The 16,414-nt window shown below is 35.0% G+C and overlaps 1 protein-coding gene across 3 annotated transcripts in view; it reads right to left on the reverse strand.

Moving 5' to 3' along the window:
* Positions 1-16,414, reverse strand: part of LOC136030231 (uncharacterized) — a 177,828-nt gene that overhangs the window by 26,629 nt on the left and 134,785 nt on the right. For all 3 annotated transcript variants that reach the window (XM_065709048.1, XM_065709047.1, XM_065709049.1), the window contains exons 23-26: positions 11,562-11,773; positions 10,030-10,181; positions 6,639-6,785; positions 3,351-3,461 (exon numbers count right to left, since the gene is read on the reverse strand). In XM_065709048.1, the coding sequence (XP_065565120.1) occupies positions 3,351-3,461; positions 6,639-6,785; positions 10,030-10,181; positions 11,562-11,773 (622 nt within the window). The remainder of the gene's footprint in view (positions 1-3,350; positions 3,462-6,638; positions 6,786-10,029; positions 10,182-11,561; positions 11,774-16,414) is intronic.

The raw sequence follows: 16,414 nt of genomic DNA on the forward strand, positions 1-16,414 counted from the left end.
TATAATTTTTATGTTTTGTTTTCCATGTTGTAATCATTATTAAAGAAAATATTTGGAATATAAGTCGTTTTCAGTAAAGCGCCAATGACGCAGTAGGTTTTACACTTTTAGAGTGAGAGAAGGAGGCAAAAACCAAACTCCTGTTTGTAGTGATATTTGTTCGTTTCAAGCTTTATTTGCATATTCAATTTAAGTGTCGCTCGTTCTAAGATTATTTATTTATTCATTTATATTAGTGTTTGCTATGACTGTTTATTTAATTTCTGTTCGTTTTGGATTTCATTTATACTTCAAAAGCAAAATATTTTTGTTCGCTTTAAGATTAATTTGTGTATTCAATTTAAGATTTCCTCGTTTTAAGATTTATTTATTCATTTATATAAGTACCTGTTGTATTGTTTTTGCGATGATTGTTTATTTAATTTCGGTTCGTTTTGGGTTTCATTTATTCTTTAATGGTAATTTCTGGTCGTTTCGAGTTTGATTTATCGTAGGTTTTCATTTTTTCTGATCTTAAGTTTAATGGGGCCATTACTTTTCTTCAAAAAACCTCTTTTCGGAAAGTATTTTTTTAATTAATAGCATACAAGAATGAGACCTTCGCTAAAGCTCTTCCATCAGCCCAATCAAACGCTGGCTCATAATCTATAAAACTGAGGACTAAAGGTGTTTGATTACTCAGGCACTTCTCAACTATTAATCTAAGAGTGAAAATATGGTAGACACATCCACTGCCTTGCCTAAAACTGTACTGTTCTTCTCTTAACCGCGTCTACAGCAAAGTCTAAGACTAAAGTATCATAGTAATTAGTATTATTCTACCAAAGTCTAAAGTCTAGCAAAATCTAGCCAAGACTAAGACTAAAGTATCATAGTAATTAGTAATATTCTACCAACGGAAACCAGGCTAATGCCTCTATAATTACCGCACTCATTCTTATGACCTTTATTTTGCAGAGGTTTAATGCGGGTTTTCCTAAAGTCGCTAGGTACTTCCAGATGCCGGGTGTATTTCTCGTGGCCTCTAGGAATACTCTATAGGGAATCTACACAGTAAAGGTAGCATAGTGGAACCTGTCTGAAACCACCAGACAGATTTTCATCTTCCAGCTCAGGATTAAACAACAATTTTGGGGAGTGGTTCCAAATAATCGAAACTAGCTAGTTAAGTTTTTAATACCAAAAAATCGGGGTTGTGGCGGTAGCTAGCAATTTAGTAAGAGATGTCACGTCCAATACTAAGAAATATAATAACCCATAACTCCTAAAAATAGTCAAATTAAAACAAGAAGTAGACTATTAGAACCACCCTGTCCGAAACCCCTGTATAGAAAACTTACCGTCCCCTGGCTTGAAAAACAAGGGAAATATATAGGCTTGAAAATCAAGAAAAGTAGCTGCCACCACGATATCTGCATATATGACATATTTTTTTCCTCCTCAAATAGCTTGGCAAAGGAACATCGTAGAGAGTTGTTTAATGGCTCATTTTAAAGGAAACTGATGCGATTAGAAACTTTTTTAATTAAAAATGATAATTTGTAAAATGAATTTTCTTACGGAAAACAGTTTCTATAACATAGTAGTAGCTTGTCTTTTAACAACAGGAATTTGTCGTATCTACGCGCTTTTGTAATTAACAAAAAAAATATATAAAACAAAATCAATGTTTTCATAAAGAACTTCATTTCATTCACTAGATAATAAATGTTTTTAACGTCTTACTAAATACGAAAATCAAAATAGGATTTTTACAATTATAAAAAGCACGTGGACATAGTTTTATAAAATGTAGTAACTTTTTTGGGGTTTTAACACAAAATCTGACTTTTCAACTGAAACTAAAATAATTTCTTAAAATTTTAAATAAAAGCATATAAGAGACGATCATTATAAGAACAAACCATTGCATATCTTGGACTTAGTGAGCTGTCTGATTCTTTGAGATTCGTCTTTACTATTCCAAAGAAGAAAAAGCCGTAAGTTTTTTTCTGTTTGTTACCAGGTATATACACCAGGATGTAGCGGTGGCTAGCAACTTAGCAAGAGACGATGACGTCTAATACTAAGAAATATAATAACCAGTAACTCCTAAGAATAGAGTCATATCAAAACAAGAAGTACACTATTAGGACCGTCTTATCCGAGACCGCTGTATAGGAACTTACCGTTCCTTGGCTTGAATAAGAGAGGAGATATATTGGCTTGAAAATCAAGAAAAGTGGCTGAAACCATTACATAAAGGATCAAGAGGATCTCATGTAGTAGTTGTTAATATAAGCTTTGTTTAGACTTTAAATTGACAAATGTGTTAAAATTGCTTCTGGCAGGAATTACATAAGGGATCGATTTAGCTGAAACCTAGTGAAGAACAAACCACGGCAAACAGTAACTAAAAGTTAAGAAAATACGAGCAGCTTTTGAAAAGTTTATTCGTCTGGGGTATAGTGCCAAACTGAGGTTTGTCTCATACTATTCCAATTGAGAAAAAGCCTTAGGCTTTTTCTGTTTGTAATCCGGGCTGCAGCGGCAGCTAGCAGCCTAGTAAGATACGGTCACGTCCCGTACTACGAAATAACTACTAAAAATAGAGTCAAATCGAAACACAAAGTACACTATTAGAAACGCCTTGTCCGAAACTCCTATATAGAAAACTTACAGCTCCTTGGCTTGAATAACAAAGAAAATATTTTGGCTTAAAAAACATCCGGGTTGCAGCGGTAGCTAACAACCTAATAAGAGACGATTACGTCCCTCACTAAGGAATACATAAACCCATAACTCCCAAAACTAGAGTCAGATTAAAAAACTACTCTATTGGAACCGCCTTGTCCAATACCCCTATATAGCAAACTAACTGTCCCTTGGCTTGAATAACGAGTACAATCTGTTAGCTCAAAAAACAAGAAAATTTGCTTGAATTACGATATTCTGAATGTACGGCATCTTATTTTTTTCTTTTTCTTTCAGCTATAAGGGCACTGAAACATCATAAAGAACTGTTTAATGGCTCATTTTAAAGGACATCGGTACGTTTAGAGCATTTTGTAATTAAAGCAAAACATTTTCAAAATAGAATACAAAAAAACTACATTTTTGTGCAACAATGTAGTAGAAAATCTTCTTGTACACTGATTTCAAAAAAGGATTTCTCTATCCAAAATAAGATCACAATAAGCACATTTTAACATCCATTTTAAGAGTCTAAATTTTACTGTGTGTCATGCTAAACCTCAAGCAATACGGATCAAAAAGATCGAATTTAACGCTTTTCGGAAAATATTGTCGCATGTTTATTTCTCTAAAGGTTAACATATAAATGAATGTGAGAAGCGAAAGCTAAAATCTACCTGTGGCTGTTGATCCTCGTTGCCGAAATTATCAACACGAATCTTCACCTCTTTGTCAACTATCATTTCATGAATAATATCCAGGTCACCAATCTCCCATTTATCACTTACCTAAATATAAAAACAGCTTCAATGAAGTATAAAAATGAAAAAAAAAGTTAATATTTTTAGTGCCCAGTGAAATAAACTTGACTTGGCCGAAGGGACGTTCTCCAAGCTCGAATAGACAAGCCAATATAAATCATCCTTCCGTCTGCAATCCTGCCAGAAATGTATCTACGCTTTGGATTTTCATCATTCTTTGTCCCACCCTTTACGCAAAGTTTAAACAGTGCTTTACGTGAAACCGTTTTAGAGTAAAAAAAATTATAGCCAGTTGAAACTAATTCCTCTGAAGGAATTTCAGAGTTTCTCAGCTGGCTGATCAAGAATATAAGGTAAAGTTTGAAGCTGCGATGGAATCCTCTGGAAAAGTACCTCCAATTGAGCAAAGAACCCATTTAAAACAAATCTCTCATGCATAGGTTTTACAGAAGTGGTGAGCATGTTGTTACAAGGAATTGAAATTAAGATTGTACATGCAAAGTAACGGGGCCTCAGACCCAGGTTCCCTCCCACATAAACTGACCTAGATGTTACACATCTTTCAACTTGCGACTGTTTAAAGTTTTTTTTCCAGTAAATTTAAATGAACAGATGACAGGCCCAGAGTGCATATTCATCACACGGTGTTTGATCATATTGTCTCAACCGAAGGATTTAGACCAATTCAATCAGGACTTCAAGGCCAAAGCTTCCCACCACACTCCGTCAACTTCGTAAATATAGACATTTTGCAACCTTGTTCAACTCTTCATCACTCACAAATCATTTAGGGTTTGTTTCAAATGATCAAATGACTGTCCCAGATCAAAATAAAGGATGTGCATATTTAAAAAAAATTGATTTTTATCAAACTAAAACTTGGGGTATGTAAAGCCACTATTTAATAGCTCTGGCCTTTTTAGCTCTTGCTCATCCACAACCTCCCAGAGAAGGGACAAAATTACTCCAAACAACTCATTTAAAAACAAAGCCTTTTTGAATAAATCTTGGAAGAACGATTGTCCAGCTATGCCTTGTCGAATCAGATTTGTGAAGATTCTTTTTCATCTATATAGTTGCAAGGGCTTTGGAGCCCTGTAATTAGCTTATATACCATATCAAACTTAAACAGACCGAAACTGTCATGAACCGGGAAATGTAACCTAAAATGAACAGAAAATACAATGAACAATGGATTAAATAAAAATGAAAAAATACCACAAAGAAGTGTGGGTTGCCGTCCCCTCAAACCCCATAACAGTTGGAGTGTTACTGGCACTTTACTGAAAACTAAATGGTTAATAAAAATTGAGTTTTGTTGGGCCAACTGATCTTTCCGTAAACGCAAAAGGAATAGATTTAAAAGGAAGCAAACAGCGGTTCTTATACGGAATATTTTTCTCCTGGAAATCTGTTCCAAAATTTAAGTCTTTTTCTATCTTATTTTCATTAAAGTAGGACTGAAACTGCGACCTTAAGGATTTTTCATGGAGAGGGGGGGGGGTTAAGTTCATGGTAGCTTTGCTCAAATTTCAATTTTATTATGCAATACAGAACTCAATAAATGACGCATATTACAAATATTTTGAGAGGAGATTTGATTTTTATTTTTTTCAGCTATCATAGCAAGTATACATTTAAAAGTAATGGATTTAAACAAAAAAAAGACTTTTGTAAAAATCAACGTCTAATGGAAATAGTAACACGAAACTAATTCTCTTAATATAAATTATAAAAAAAATATTTGGTCTGTGAAGTCTGCTAAGCATGAGCAGTATTTTGACTCTTTTTTTTTATTGAAAAAAAAGGGTAAAAATCACTCTCTACCGTTAAAGGAACTTGGGAAGGGTGGAGGAGGGGGTGGTTGTGGTAGTGCTGGCATAACAGACATCTGTGGTAATTTATATTCGTTTAGTTTTGCTTCATTGTTCACTGTATTTTTGTTTTCGTTTTAGTTTTGATATTTTAATTCATAATAAATTCTGCTCGTCTTAGGTTGGATGTGTTATGTAAGTTAATTTAAGCTCGCTTCAATTTTTGAATTTGCCCTCTAATTTTATGGAAAAGAGTGTTTTCAAAAACTAGTTCCCAGATAGGATTTAGAGAGAAAGTAGAGCTGGAGCAGGCATGATAAGAACCAGCTAGCTCAGGGCAGAACTATTTAAAGAAAATTCTAAGCTTGGAACTTGGGACCAGACAATTTGGCCAACTCAACGCTCGGCTAGCTACATATTACGTACTTGGAATAATTTATGCGTGTGTCACAACAAGTTACAAAAACTTCTTTACTGGTGTCACAAAGGCTTATAAAATTGAGACTTCCACAGAAACTTTGACATTCAATTTTGAAAAGACAAACTTTCCCATTAACTCAAAACGAGAAGTTTTTGATAATAGACCCTCTTGAACATTCTTCATTCTTTACCAGTATTAAGAGGAAGGCCACAAGAGCTTGGTTGCAGAGACGTCTTTGCTTTTCAGTCATATTTGGTGAATCACTGCTTCTCTACGTCCTTTAACACATTCGAAACCATTTTTCTCACTCCTAGATAAACTTGTGAACTAAACTAAACTTATGAGTCTTTTGCTTTGTTATCATGACTATCTTACAATGAAAGTTCCGCCAATGGCCCCTAAGTAATATCTGGATTTGCTTTAAAATGTGATTTTTGAAAGTCAGCTATGACCTGCTGGTTCGTGTCTGCAACTTTATCAGGATCCCTCACAAGAAAAGCTGCGATCAGTCAACAGCTGTTCACTGCTGAGGTAAGAGGTTTTCGCAAGCCCGGTCAATCTTCTCATGCTGGTGCAAGATTCTACTCTCATATTCAATTGGTTGCAGGATTCCATGGTTTATATTCAATATTCATACTTGTAATTAAATGATTAAAAAAGAAAATCATTACAATGTCTACGTACTTAAGATAAAGAACGACAAACGTTTTACACACCTTGATCTTAATGAACTTGATTAAAACATTTATGGGATGCTGTTCTTATGAGCGATCTTCAGCAAGCAATACTAAAGAGCTGGTTTCGTTTAACAATCGGTTGCCATGTGCCTAATAGAGCAAACTCGTCGAAATTTCTAAAACGTATTTTTTAAAAGGAATAATGGCCATTTTGAATGAGAAAAATCTTGAATACTTAATCAAGGGGCAATTGATAGCACTGTAAATCTTGACATAGAAAAAAAAAACTTACGGGTGCAATGTTATACAAAGAACATGGAGTACACTGCATTGGTATCTCATCGAGTATAATACCTTCTCGAAGGTTGGACACAGGCGTTATTTCTTCATTGCCAAAATCAACAAACACAACATAGTAGCCTCTTCCATCATCAGCTTTCTGTAAAGTCAAGTAAACAAATAAATTATAATTTTGAACTTGAAAGTGTGTAGAGAAATAAATTATAATTCTACGAGGATTGCAGTCTGTTCGTAACTCGAAAAAAGAAAAGGTTTACTATTAAGAAAAATCTAGTAGGCAGATTTGAAGAAATCATAGATTTGGAAGCTATATTTGGAAGAAACTACAGATTTGAAAGAAACTGCATACGACACACGCATGCAAGCTAAAGCGGTCTTCTGGCCTGGGTCACTGATATCTCCATAGCTTTACAAATCCTTTTCAAAAAATAATAATTATTTCCTTTAATTTGTCTGTTTATGTTTCCTATCTTCTTTTCTATTTCCGATTTTTCTAATTGAGCCTTAATGAAGAAATGGTATCGTGTCAAAGTATCGGTTGTTGAGAAACATAGGAGAAGTCTCTAAAATAAACCCAAAATCCTCCTTCTACCCAGCCTAAGGACGATGGGATATTTTATATCAATTAAAAGAGAAAAATAATTAACGTGTGATTTTGTATTCTGTCTGCTGAATATTTGTCCTGCAATTTGTTAAATAATAGACCGTTCAAATGTCCTCAAATTAGCATGGTGGTTTTGTCAAAAACAGAAATTGTACATTTTTAAAGGGTTATTCACTGGTCTAATGATTTTTGGAAGATGTGTTAAGTAATTCTTCAATTCACCAATGGCAGCCCTGGATGCACCCCCCACGATGCCAATAAATGTCAAATTAATATAAAAAGAAACTAACAGTGATAGGTATTATAGTTATCCATTTGACAGCTGGGAAGGGGTATGTAATATGGTACTTTTTTTGGATTTTCTGGCAAAAGAAACTTCACGGATCTGTAGAGTCCGCTTTATATGGCCTTTTTGTTCATTTTCGTGAAACTGTCCCGATGGGAGCCAGCGCTAAGAGGTAAAAGGTTAAGATAGCATTATAAAGCCTATCAAGGAAGAAACAGTTGAGATGATTCTTAACCGTTAGTAACATGTAATTCGTATGATACCCAAATACAGGGACAAAAGCGATGGACCAGAGATAACCAAGTCCTGTTCAATGTGGAAATAATAGGGAGGTCTAGGCACATCGACGATATAATTCAATAAATTGCGACGGGTAACTTAATTTTGTTGATTTTAATTGCTTGTTGCTGACGGTTAAAATGATTCTTAACCGTAGGCAACAAGTAATTCGTACAGAAAGCGATGAACCAGAGATAACCATCTACTGTTCAATGCGGACAAAATAGAGAGGTCTAGGCACATCGACGATATAATTCAAAAAATCCCTACGGATAACTTGATTTTTCTTGATTTTAAGATTTTACGGATTGCTTGTTACTGACGGTTAAGATGATTCTTAACCGTCAGCAACAAATAATCCGTATCATGCCCAAAGACAGGGATAGAAGCAGTAAACCTGAGATAACTAAGTCCTGTTCAATGCGGAAGAAATAGGGAGGTCTTGACACATTGATCATATAATTCAAAAAAGCGCTACGGCTAACTTGATAATCCCAGCGCGAGGATTTTAGTTGTTCCTGATTCAATCTCAAAGAGCTAGCATTCATCCATATGGGTTTCCATTAAACAGATGATGATAACCAGCACAGTGCTGATACCATTGCGTCCTTGTACACAACAACGTCATTGTATTTAAATGAACACCAAACACTGGCGATTTTATAAACCTAAAAATATGTGAAAAATATGGATCTTGAGGTAAAAAGGCTTGTTATTCGATATTATTTAAAATCGTTTAAAAAGGACGCATATTTTAAGATAAAGCTGAAACCCTGCTTATGTAAACACTATAACCGAATAAAAAGCATACTTTTTTCCAATAAAGGAGCAATCTAAATGAAAATTTTAACCAAAATAAATTTATTTACGAAACAAGTCAAGAACCACTGAAACCCCACCTATAATTCTGAGGGATCTTTCCTAATTGAGCAACACAATATGAGCACCTCTTATTATTAAACAGTTCGTGGTAACGAACTGTAGTAAGGAGCGACCCAACTCAATAGTAACCGAAACTCTAAAAAATAGAAGTCTGGTACCAATAGTTACATCAAAAGAATAGCATTTTTATGTTGATTTTAAATATATAAATTCCATCAAGTTTAGTCATACCCATCAAAAGTTACGAGCCTGAAAAAATTTGCCTTATTTTAGAAAATAGGGGGAAACACCCCCTAGAAGCAATTGAATCTTAATGCAAATCACACCATCAAATTCAGCGTATCAGAGAACCCTACTGTAGAGGTTTCTAGCTCCTATCTGCAAAAAAGTGGAATTTTGTATTTTTTACCAGAAGACAGGTCACGGGTGCGTGTTTATTTGTTTTGTTTTTGTTTTTTTTTCCAGGGATGATCGTATCGACCCATTAGTCCTAGAATGTCGCGAGTGGGCTCATTCTAACGGAAATTAAAATTTCTAGTCTTTTTAAGTGACGAAATTGTTTTTTTTTTATTGCTTTAAAAAGTAGAGTTGTGAAAAAGAGTCAAACTTTAGCGTAAAGAGCAAGGCATTGAGGAGGGAACAACCCCTTTCACATACGGTATAATTTCTGTTCGTTTTAAGTTTTAATGTCGCTCCTTACTTGCAGTAAAAAAATCTTGTTTTTCTTCTTTAATTAAAGATCAAAGACTTGCATCCTATACTAATATTGAACGATATATTTACTTTGTCTCCTAGGCATAGCCTGACCTTGTATACCAGAATACCATCATATACGGATAGCGTTTTTGTACTTTTTCTTTTTCTTACTTATCGTCAGGCTTATATAGATGCTTCTACATTTTCAAATCCATTTCTGGATGGATAAAATGGCTTTATTTCGGCAGATATAGCCCTTAATGTTTATGTTACTTAAAGCCCCAGAGTTACAACAGCTTACCATCAAGGGGGAAGAAGAGGTGATGTGAACTATCATATAAAATATACAGGCTAGACGATTATGTGAGGTATTGCAAGACAAATGAAAATAAACAGAATTAACTCGTCAAGGCAGAGCTAGAATCGAGGGAAAAAATCTAAAAATGGAATAAGGCATACAAGGTTTTAAGTTTGATACTCGTTCTATACAAAAGAAAAAGCGTTGCTGAGGGTTCAACTGCCCTTCTGGTGCGCTTCATTAAGAGTAGAATTACAACAAATCTTCTGAATTTGCTAAGATTAATTAATTAAATGATCTTAAACGTAACCACAATGAATAAAAAAGTGATTAATTACCCCAGTAATTTGAGCTCTGTACCACTTGTTGTCAAGATTATAACGAGCAAAGCAGGGAGCACCAGTTTGAAATTCCTTATTTATTACCTCTTCTTCAGTACCACGTTGAGCAAGCGAAATTAGACGGGTTAGCATTTCCAATTTTTCATCCGCTAGAATATGAAGAATTTACAAATAAAATAATCACTGAAAGAGACCTAATTATTCACAGGGTCTCAAAAACCCCACACCTGATTATTCCTACCAACAACTAACGGCCATAAACTTTCGCCACAATCACATTTGTATTAATGTGATTGTTATCCCACTCTCCCGTAAAAATTATGTAAATGGCAAATTTGGACTGAGTTGATATGTATCATAATATATTTTTAATAAACGCGAAATAAAATTCAAATCATCTCCTTTTCAAAAATATCCCTACAAAAGTTGATAAATGTCCCTAAACTCTTGGCTTTATTTTAATGACTTTATTTAGTCCCACGCCTGGAAAAAGAAGGAGGGTTGGTCGGAGGGCTAGTAACCCGCCACCGTAAAACTGATTAATCAAGAAACAGCAAGTTAGGGAGACCCAAAATGACCATTGGCAGGATGTTAGAGAAAGAAGCGAAACTGGCAAGGTCTTCGATGGAGGAGCTTTGGTCGAGGGCTCAGGACAGTTTGTCGTGGTGAATCACTTCGCTGCCTTATGCGCCCTCAGGCGTGGGAGGACCTAAGTCTAAGTAAGTAAGTCTGGAACCAACTTCTTCTACACTATTTACATTGTCACAGTTGTGTTTAGTTCTTTTGCTTACTTTTTTTGTAGTGCTCTGTCATTTTCTTTTGGCACGAAGACGGGTTTTCCAAACATGATAATAATAATCATGTTTTAAGTGAAATACTTTCAATTTGCCTATTTGTTCAGAATTGCTTACTCAAAGGTCTCCTCAGCCCCGTACAGAATGTTTCAAGAAAAAATGGTAAGTGATGGGGCTTCGCGAGCAATAATCTTTATAACTTTTTTTTTCTTTCGGACTTAACAGCCTGAACGGTAGGTAAACTGGCTAATAGAAAAAACAAGTTTTCTCTTGATTTATTGACCTACTTTCTCGTGCAATTATTGGCTGATATTCACACTGTTTTGTTCTAAATTCAGACGACAAAATAGGGCTTTATAATTTGGGATGAAATTAAAACATTTACATTAATTCATATTATTCCACCACTAATTCAACTGCGACATTAATTCATAATTTCGCTATTGACATTATACTATTGACCACGGAATTAGAGCTAAACATGTTGTACGGCTAAACACGTTCTACAAAAAAGTTATGGGTAATACTTTAGGGTAACTTTGAGAAGTAATGACCATTTTGCCAACTTTCTCATTACCGAAGATATAATGTTACAGGTTCGTTTCCTTGCTAAGAAACCCCAGGCCAGCACACCTGATAACACCTATTCCCTATTCCAACCAGCGTAAGACTCTTACTCTGGTAAAAGATATATCTTTTATGCTTAGCAAGACAATATGTCCACCTTTAACTTACCAGCTTCAATATCTTGAATAGAAACCTCACAGTTCATATTAACCCAAGTCACCCTTCCTATGAATTCCTTGTTTCTAAAAGGCAAATGTGGTTGCCAATTAGCATTGAGTGGCTTTTCTAGGGCCAGGAAGGTGGGAACTTCTTGTTGACTTTCTGTCTCTGGTTCTTCCAGTGTGTTTACTTCTTTATCCAAAAGCTGCTCATTTTCACTACTGTAAAGAAACGCTATATATATATATATACATACATATATATATATATATATATATATATATATATATATATATATATATATATATATATATAGAACTGATTAAGAAAGACAATAAATGTGCCATGAAACTGAATTTTTTGTGATAAAATATATGTTTTATTTTTAAACTGTGGTTGACAGTTGGGGCTAATTCTAACCCCCAATTTCCGTTCAAAATTATTAATTGTAAAGATCAAGGAGATTAATTTGATCAAACACGATAATTTCCCAATTAATCATTTTAAAGAGAAAATACTGGCTTTATGTAAGCCTTACTTTTAATTATCACGGATTTGTTTTTGAAAAAAGTTACAAAACTGTTTTGTTTTAAAAGCACAAAATTCTTTGAATAATACGCTGTGATCATCCGAATGAGCTTCTACGATACAGGTGCTGAGCTGAATCAGCTCATTTATTACTCATCCACGTCATTAAGTAAAAATACACAGCAACTGCAAATACAAGGTGTTTAAAAACTGGTCCCTGATTTAAGCTTCAGTTCATTACTGAGCAGATATCTGGAGGCGCCCAAACTTTCAATGAGTCAAGATTATATGCAATTGTTTTCTCGCTGCACTGCCTAATCTCTTGCAATGTGATCTAGGGTGGTCATCTGGGAAGCTGCAAGAGATATCACAAATGAAGAATTTCTAGTTTAGGAAAGCCTGCTATCGGGTCACTGTTTATCTAAGGCCGCAATATAACGAACACATAAAGTAGGGTAAGTGGAAGGCCCCAAGTTCAAACCATTAAAAAAAGAAAGTTTTTTCTTTACTTTTGGAATGAAGGTTATGGGCCATATTTGTTTTTTCGAAGCATATTTTCCAGAATTATGTGAGCCTGTAGAGACCAGAAAACCTAACTACGATTAACTGAAGTCAATGATTTTCAAATATTGACCATAATGAAAAGTAAGCTTCAAAGACAATATTGCTCATACGCAATTTGCCACTTAACACATTAAAATTTGGATCTAGCTTTGCGAGAACTACCTATCAATACGGGCCAGAAAATCAAAGTAAGGTACGGAATTTTCGTTCCTGTTCGAATGATTGGGGGAAATGTAAAATCTATATAAGTGATAAGCGTATCTATATTAGTCAGAATTATAGACACGATAACTTTTATGTTAAAACAAAAGCATACATGTCCACTACTACTAATACTAATATTGATAATCCAACGCAGCACCAAGAGATCTAGGCCATGACAGTTAGGTACCCCCCCCCCCCATCCCAATCTCTTCAAAGCATTACTCTCTCTCAAGGACCCCATATTTTCTTTGAGTAAATTCTCATGACCTCTTCCCACCCTTTTCCGAGGACGTCTCTTTTTTTTACCCCATATGAACTAGGGAGCAAATACAATAACTACTACACTCTGGAGCAAAGTTTTAAATCTGTTATTTGTTTTGCTACAAGGGCTTGTAGTCTGTTTGTTAGAGTTGTGGCATTAGACTCAGTAGAATTGTTTCTTTCCCAACAGGCTAATTACGTTTTTTTAGCATATATGCTTTTATTCTTCTTTTTTGTTTTCATAATATTTTTTTTTTCAATCGGCCGTGTGTTATTTTGCACCTTGCAACTAGCATCAAAAACCTTTTTTTTTTATTCTTATTTTTTCTTTTTAATTCAGCAGTTCTTTGAACAGCAGTTGTAGCGTCATATAACAAAAGAATTTTGACAAATCGAGATAGCGGATCAATTTGTCCTCACGCTGGTTACCAGTCAATTCAAAGTCCACCATTGCAATTTGCAAACAATATAAATGGATTTGCCGTCTAATGAGTCAAGAGCCTTCGCCAGTTGCTCTGTTCTTTTGCATAGTTATTGCTGACGAAAGCCGTCAAATCCAAGGATACTGAGCCATTCCAGATTCGAGGCCATCTCCAGTTTTTTTTATTCTTTTTTTTTACAGTTTAACTACGAAATTAGAGCTATACTGGTGAGACAATCGAGAATAAATTGTTTCGTTTGCTTACATTTTGACTTGTGAGAAAAAAAGTCACCCTTGTTTAGTGTTCTTGTAACAAATATAATTGAGCTGTCAATTTTTTTTGTTTGTTACTTTTTCTTGCATTCAATTACACATACATGTTATTCTCGCTGCTTTGTTTAAGTAAATATTTTTTTCATTACGTTTGTTTTGTTTCATTTATTACTTCGTCGCTTTGTAGACAGATATTTTCTTAGACAGATTTTCAAATAAATTAAATGGTGTTTTTAACGTCTTGTTTTGAATTTCGTTTCCACCTATAGTGCAATCTCCATCACTACTACTACTACTACTTATAATAACTCACTGCAGCACCAAGCCGCCTGAGGCCAACATAGCTACGCACACTCCTCCTCCAACCTAATCTATTTAAAGCCTCCCTCTTTACACCCTCCCAGGAAGTTCCCATTTCCTTTAAATCTTTATTTATGACATCCTCCCAACCCAGACAAGGACGACCTGCTTTCCGTGTAGCCGCAGACGGTTGGCCAAAAAGGACAATCTTCGGTAATCTGTCATCCTTCATCCGTAGAACGTGACCTAGCCATCTCAACCTTTCTTTCATTATAGCCCCAGAAAGCGAGATTGAACCACACTTTTCGTACAACCTACTGTTTGAAATACGGTCAGTCAGCCGGGTACCCAGAACAATCCGTAGGCAATTTCTCTGGAAAATATCTAGTAAATTTTCATCTGCTTTTCGGAGTGCCCATGCTTCGGAGCCATATTTGACCACTGTCATCACTGTAGCTTCCAATACTCTAATCTTGGTTTGCAGACTTATCTATCTATTCTTCCAAACTTTTTTTAACTGTGAAAAAAACACCCTGGGCCTTAGCTATTCTACTTTTAACATCTCCACTGCTCCCACCATCTTTACTAATAATACTACCAAGGTAATTAAAGCTCCCAACCTGATCAATCTTTTCGTTACCTAATGTCACCTGTTCATCTTCACTTATTTCTAGCCTTAGTGACTTAGTCTTCTTAACATTAATTTTCAAGCCTATTTTAGCACCCTGAACTCGTAAAAGCTCTAAAAATTCATTCATTTTGCTCAAACTTTCATCTAATATGCTTAAATCATCAGCATAATCTAAGTCCAGGAGCGTTCTTCCTCCCCATTTGATTCCATGGTCTCCAATTGCCTTCCCTGTGCTCCTTAAGACGAAGTCCATCAAAATGATCCATATAAAGGGGGATAGAACACAACCCTGCTTAACTCCTGATTTAATACAAAACCAGTTGCTAACCTCATTTCCTACCTTAACGGCAGCAGTATTATTCTCGTACATAGCGCAAATCACTTTAATGTATTTTTCAGGTATACCATATAATGACAAGACCTTTGTTAACGCTGTTCTATCAACAGAATCGAAAGTTTGCTCATAATCGATAAAACTGAGGACCAAAGGTGTTTGACAACGAAGTGACTTCTCAATTATTAACCTAAGAGTTAAAACATGGTCGACACATCCTCTACCTTTTCTAAAAACGCATTGTTCTTCCCTTAAAACTTTGTCTACAGCATGTCTCAGTCTAAAAAGTATCATATTACTCAGTAATTTGCTATCTACAGAGACCAGACTAATGCCTCGATAATTACGACACTCACTCTTGTCACCTTTCTTATACAGTGGTTTAATTAAGGTTTTCCTAAAATCATTGGGTACTCCCCCTTTTTCAAACATCATGTTCATAATCTTCAGTAGCTTATTCCTAACCTCAGAGCCACCATATTTAAGAAACTCATTAATCATACTATTAGCACCTGGGGCCTTATTATTTTTTAATCCTTTTAGTACTGTCGCTAATTCTTCCTCACTAAACAAATCTTCCTTCACATCCAAGGTATCACACACTTTTTCATTTTCATGTATATCTTTTCCTACAACTGTATCTCGGTTTAGCACATTCTCAAAATGTTCCACCCATCTTTCTTTAACTTTTTCCTTATCACTTATTGTGGCCCCATTTCTATCTTTAACTGGGACTATTCCGGATTGGCTACTCCCTTTCAATTTATTAACATGCCAGTATAATATTTTACTATTATGCCGTCTAGCCGCATCTTCCAGATCCTCAGCAATTGGAAAAGGGATATGAAATATTTTACTTAGTTTAAGATGTCAATCATGTAATATTTTGTTTCTATGTCAATTGTCAATAGAATCAAGTGTAAAAGTTGAAGAACCAAATTTAACATCACAATAAAGGACATTATTGAAATTCACTTACAGGGAAAAGGACAGTTCAAGCACGGATTTGGATGTTTTTCCAAGGATGGGAGGGAGATATGAAGTTTTTTAAAACAAAGGAACTATACAAGAGTTAAATGGCTTGGATATGTCTTAACCATGTTGTTATGTCACACAGTTCTAATCAAGTAGTAAGTGAATTTTCGCCTTTATTTACACTGGTACTCCAGTCAGATTTTGACAAGACAGCGTGTCATATTACTACACCCTACCCCCCCTAAAACAAGACATCTGACATGTTCTAATTTTCATAAAATTAACAAAGCTTCGTGCATGAAAAATTACTTTTACTTGGTTACTTTTAGAATTTATTTGGTAAAATAAGAGACATTGCTGGGAATGAATAA

Source organism: Artemia franciscana, chromosome 8 (genome assembly GCF_032884065.1).
Source record: "Artemia franciscana chromosome 8, ASM3288406v1, whole genome shotgun sequence".
In the NCBI taxonomy this organism is placed as follows: Eukaryota; Metazoa; Arthropoda; class Branchiopoda; order Anostraca; family Artemiidae; genus Artemia; species Artemia franciscana.